This window comes from Saccharomycopsis crataegensis, assembly GCF_037102585.1.
Source record: "Saccharomycopsis crataegensis DNA, jcf7180000000084, whole genome shotgun sequence".
In the NCBI taxonomy this organism is placed as follows: domain Eukaryota; kingdom Fungi; phylum Ascomycota; class Saccharomycetes; order Ascoideales; family Saccharomycopsidaceae; genus Saccharomycopsis; species Saccharomycopsis crataegensis.
In genome coordinates this window covers 2,856,991-2,862,990 of record NW_027043829.1, presented here as the reverse complement: position 1 = coordinate 2,862,990, position 6,000 = coordinate 2,856,991, and the positions used below count along the sequence as shown (strand labels likewise).

The window sequence follows — 6,000 nt, the reverse complement described above, 5'->3', positions numbered from 1 at the left end:
AAACTCCGAAAACCAAAAAAAAATCGAAAATTCTCAAAACCCAAAAAAAAATTCTGTTTCTGTTCCTTCTGTTTCTGTTCCTTCTGTTTCTGTTCCTTCTGTTTCTGTTCCTTCTGTTCCTGTTCCCTCTGTCTCATCTTCTACTGTCGCCTCTCCAACTACGGCCTCCAATCCGGTGGCTCCAGCTGTCAATGTGACAAGACCAATCCAAACCTATGCTCAAGCCACCGCTGGAGACAAGCGCACACCTCGAGCCACTACAAACACCAATGATCCATCCTTCCAAAACGTGTTGATGAAATTTGAAAGAACTTTCAAATGGGCAAGTCACATCAAAATCCTTGACTTTAAGCACCGCGACGTTTTGGAATATGCCATAAGCGAGAAACGCAAATCAGGAAAATTGTTCTCCACCTCCAATCCTGCTATTATTAAATCCAAAGAAAAACGCGAGGAACTCGTCAAGATCATGGAAATTGAAGATTTCTTCCAAAACTACACCAGTTTTAATATGACAAACGAATTCAACAGATTGAGAAACTCTAGAATCAGCTTGGAGAACTACTTGGAATTTATCATGAGCCAACAGCATCTTAAGGATATCTTAATCTACTTTAAGATCCCAAAAGATATCTTTACAGAGTTTCCTCTTGAAACACACTTGGAATCCATCAAAAACGGACTCACTAAGTTATCCAAAGAACTTGATACTATTACACAGTCATCCAATGAACCAGATAAAGATTTGATCATAATCAGGGAAAACTTAAAAGGGGCCCTCAACCACTTGGTTATTTTTAATAAGAAGATCTGCCTTAACTCAAACTTCATCCCAAACCCTCAGGATACAGGCTCTGATATCTTCAAGAAGGACAGAAATCTTTTAATTGAATATCTTAACATCCACCTTAAAGTTACAGTTGGAAATTATACCTACACGCCAGGGTCTTTGTTAAACACAATGAATAAGGAATCCCATTTAATTGAGATTGAAATGAATTCCGAGTTTACTGAATTTAATCGGGAAAAACTTCTTGACCATGTCTTCAATGAATCCGGAATTGATCCATCATCCTTCTTTCCAATCAACACCGTTCACTTTACAGAAGAAGCTAGCAAAGCTGCCAGTATTGTCACTTATGGTTATATTGAAATTGACTCAGGAAAATCCCTTCCACTCTTCAATGACAAAGATTTCCGCTCCAGAGTCATCACGAAATGCGTCCACTGCACTGCATGTGGTTCCCGTGAACACACTCGTTTTGACTGCAAGACTTCATCTTGTGCCATTTGCAAGAAATTATCCCATAGGGCAAAAGATTGTTATTTCAAAAAGCAACAAAGAGCACCAATTGTGAATCCGGAAGATCCAGAAAAACACTCTCCGAAACAAAATTCTGGAAAAGCAGACAAACCAAACCACAATTTAAACTATGGTTTTCAGACTGTCGAAAAAAGAAAAATAAAACTGAATAAACCGGCTTCTCCAGAATATTCTAAACCACATTCAAACCCTTTTGACTTATTGGCAAATGAAGAAGAAAATGTTGATGATTCAATTATTGATGAGGACGATACTTTGGAAAAGAACTACCCATCCAATGATGAAGATGCTTTAGAGGAAGGCCTCTCTACTGACGCAGACCAATCCATGGATGAACTCGAAACCTCTACAACCCAACACACTGCTACTCTCAGACATCAAACCAAACCAATAGAATTATTGTCCAAGAAAGGTAAATCAAAGAAGCACGCCAAGTTCGCGGCCATTAGCGCCATCAAGCTGGCCCATATTAGCAAGGTCTCCAAAAAGATCCTCGCCTCACCTTCATCCCACCCTCAGGTCCGTGTTTCTCGCAGACATCAAGAAGTAAACTCACAACATCATACTACTTCTTCTGCTGCCAACATTCCTCCTTCACCTACCCCTGCCCGTGATACTGTCACTTCCTCGGCTCTGGCCACTTCTTCTATCCCTGCTTCTGTCCCTGCTTCTGTCCCTGCTTCTGTCCCTACCTCTGTTCCTACCCCTCTTACTACCTCACCTCATTCTACCTCACCTCATTCAGCTTCCCCCTTCTCAAAACATACATCTATCCTGGAAAACTCAGACAAAATGCCCACGCCACTGGAATCATTTACTCCCCGGCCAATGAAGCTTCTGTCAAAAGAACAATCTTCCCCCCTGGATGATAACAACAACGAAATAAATTCACCTCAATCAGATGGCTCAAATGTCACAAAAAACGCCTCTCATACACAAAATGAGTAAACTATCGATCATTAGTCAAAACATCCAAAAATTGAGATTGGATGACTCCAAAATTCTCCATCTATCAAACCAATATAACATTTCAATGTTTCAAGAACTTAATCTTGGCGAGGACTTCCTCTTCCAACACCAAAACAAAAAAATTTATAAAAATACTCCATCATCCCGCACAGCTATTATAATTGAGGACCACATAAAGGTCGTTGATCATTCATTGCTAACAATTGCAGTACTGAGCCAGCTCCAGGTTTATATCACAGATGCCATTATTGAACAAGATGCCAATAACTGGCTTTGGCTAATCAATATCTACAACCCATCTGCTGATTACCAAAAACAAATCCTCCTTCAAAATCAACTCTCCATCACCCTCCAAACCCAGCTTACCACTCTCAGAGCGAGAAGCAACAATAAGACCATCAACATTATTCTCGGAGGTGATTTTAATAATTTTGTCAATTCAAGAGACTCTGCTAACTTCCGTTCTCGCGAACAAAGATCGTCCGAGTCGCTTAAAAAGCTAATCAAAACTTTCAAGCTAGCAGATATCTATGAACATCCAAAATTGCACCAGATTAAAAAGAATTGGACTAACCAATCCACCACGGAAGAAAGTAGTCGCAGAATAGATCGTTTTTATATCAGTCAGTCCATGATCTCCGACAAAAACAGATTTCATATTCAAATGTCCCAACAAAACTATCTAAAGTCTTCTTCAACTCACGATTCTATTATTCTTGAAATCAACACTCAACCTCATGCAATGACTTACATCCCCCAACATAATATCATTAAAAATCATATTATTCAATGGCTTCTGAAGATCAAGTTTCCACCCACTGTGAACTCTACTTCAGACCTCATTTCCGAGATTCGCTTGAAGCTGAATTTTTTGACGATGGTACACAAGAAAATAACAGAAAATACTGATGAACCAAATTATTATGACCACATAAAAACTAGGTTCCACCAACACTCCAGACCGCGCCCAATCAAAGCCCTCAAAGCTTCAGATGGCGCTTTATTGACATCACAGCAAGACATGCTTCTAGAAGTAACCAATTACTATCAAAAACTCTACGATGGATCTCGTGGTTCAAAAAGCTCGGAAAATATAGAAAGGTTCATAAACGCCTCCTTGGGAGATCAGTTACCACTAACCAACACTGAATCCAACAACTTGAACAAACCAATCACCATGACAGAATTGGAATATGCCGTTACTGAATCCAATACTCAATCCGCCCCCGGGGTAGATGGTATACCATACGGCGTTTATAAGTCTCTCTTTCCTCAGATAAAACACATACTTCTAAAAGAATTTAACCAAATTCTTTCTTCAGGGGAAATTCCATTCAACTATCGAACCATAAAATCCACTCTCATACCAAAACCAAACAAAGATGTTCAAAAAGTGGAGAATTACAGGCCCATAGCATTAATCAACACAAATTTGAAACTCTTTTCCAGCATCATCAACGCCCGTTTGCTCCCGTTCTTGCAAAAAATTATCGGCCCAAATCAAGTTGGTTTCATACCTGAAAGATCCTCCTTCTCTAATATAACAATTTTCGGTGACTTGCTTTCCAGTTTAATATCCCCACAAGACAAGCCACATGTCAATCATTCTACTAACCACCGAATCATGCTTGCTGACTTTGAAAAGGCTTTTGACCAGATTTCCCATCTATACCTTAAAATATTACTTCGAAAACTCAATTTTGGAAAAATGACGGAAACTAATCACGCTATCCTTACCAAAGCCCTCGGAACCATTTGCCTAAATAACATTACAGGCCCTTCTTTCCCATTAAGAAACGGAACCCTTCAGGGCAACCCACTTTCACCAACAATTTTCGCGTTAGCCCTTGAACCTTTTCTAAGAGCCATCCAAAGATTAAATAAAGGATTCAGTTACAACCATAAGATCCAACCAAACATCATCCCCAGAGTCAAATACCTTGCCTATGCAGATGATGTTACCTTATTCTTGAGAGATCATAATGACTTCAAAAACACTATGAAGATAATTCAGGCGTTCGAACAAGTCAGTGGTTCTAAATTAAACAAAAGCAAATCCAGATTAATTGTTCCATGCGATCAAATACCATTCCAGTCCGACTTCCAAATAGATATTGCTGACAATAATTATGAAATCCAATATCTAGGCGTTAAAATTGGGAACTCGTGTCAAACCTGGCCTAATACTCTCCAAAAAGACATCAGCACCAAATATTACATGACCAACATGAGTTCACTACCAATATCAAGTCAAATAGTCGGATATAACACATATATCTTGTCTAAGCTATATTACCACGAGATTCATGCACCTATGCTTCCAGACCAAATAGATTTGCTAGAACAATCCATCAAAAACCAGGTGAACAAAAAACTGAAAATCTCCATGGACACTTTAAAAACAAGCCCATTGAAAGGAGGATATGGCATGGTGGATATCAAAAGCCAATTGAGCTACCGCAAGGCAAAAATCTTTAAACCCATATTGCCAGTTACTCCGATTCAAGCTCCAACTAGCAATAAACATGATCATCAAACAAAATCTATCCGAGGAAGAGCAGTCGATACAAGGATATATAAAAACCCAATACTGGTGGCGGTTAATATTGGGTGACCAGATCAATATCAAGAATAAGAGAGACAGCAGGTCCATACTCAACCAGGTTATAAATCTTCCAATGTTTACCACAGCGGAAAAATGTGCTTTTGTGGCTTGGTATAAATTATTGTCCAAACCAATATCTCAACAACAAACATTGAACCCAATGAATATCAAACACTCAGACCTTGCCAAGTCCATTCAAGACGGTATACCAACTATCTATCAAATGGAGATCCCAAAACTGGTCATGGAGTTTGAACACAAACAGGGAAGCAAGAAAAAAAGAGCCAGAATTGATAAACATAAATTATCCACCACTTTAATCAATATCCAAGAAGTCACCCAAACGAAACAAAACTCTTTCTGGAAGAGACTCCACAAATACCAACATAATAGCCCTGGTTACTTTGAAAACATACACATATTCCACTTAGGTGCTGAACAATTTTTTTACCAACATAGAAAATGTCACTATTGCGGGCTCGAAACCGTCTCTCAAGACCAACAACATGAATCACCAGAACTCCAAGTCAAGATCAAAATGACCCATTTCCTAATTCAATGCCCATTATCAACCGAGTTATGGTCAAGATTGAATATCCCAATTCCATTAGCATGGAATAACTTAATCGCTCCCAATCATTCAGAATCAACAATCAAAAAGATCGACCGCTATCTATGCTATCAACGCAAACTCTCACGCCTAAGATATCATAACCAAATTGATTGGAACACATCAATTAACAACTTGATTTATATCATTACTACTGGGAGCTGAATAGTCGATCAAAACAAAAAAGAAAAAAAAAATTAACAAAAACAATAACAAAAAAAACATTTTATTTAAATACTAATAATTATCACTAAAGGGTTTTTCACCATAGGATATAGTTTTCCCTAACATATATAATGAGCATTAGCTTATAAGATTTTACATAGATATATATAATTATATATTTATTAATATATCGAACTTTGAAGAAAAAAAAAATATCTCTTACATATTTGGTGACAGTAAAATTATACTCTTTTTATCAGGATCGTATTTATGTAGATCTAGATGTTTTATTACTGAAAACTATACAGTGTTTTCATTTTTTATTCG

At 38.0% G+C, this 6,000-nt stretch overlaps 2 protein-coding genes across 2 annotated transcripts in view; one reads left to right on the top strand and one right to left on the bottom strand. All coding sequences in view use genetic code 12, as the record gives it.

Annotated features, from left to right (window-relative positions):
• Positions 1 to 295: 295 nt before the first annotated feature.
• On the top strand, positions 296 to 1,797 carry DASC09_042020 (uncharacterized protein; the record flags this gene model as incomplete). The annotated part of the gene is made up of 2 exons (XM_064997801.1): positions 296 to 1,736; positions 1,784 to 1,797. The coding sequence occupies 2 exons, from the start codon at positions 296 to 298 to the stop codon at positions 1,795 to 1,797; spliced, it is 1,455 nt and encodes a 484-aa protein (XP_064853873.1).
• The window catches only part of DASC09_042010 (uncharacterized protein), a gene marked incomplete at both ends in the record, with an annotated part of 33,109 nt that continues 28,810 nt past the window's right edge, over positions 1,702 to 6,000 (bottom strand). Inside the window, one exon of the mRNA XM_064997800.1 lies at positions 1,702 to 1,803. Coding sequence (XP_064853872.1) covers positions 1,702 to 1,803 — 102 coding nt within the window. The remainder of the gene's footprint in view (positions 1,804 to 6,000) is intronic.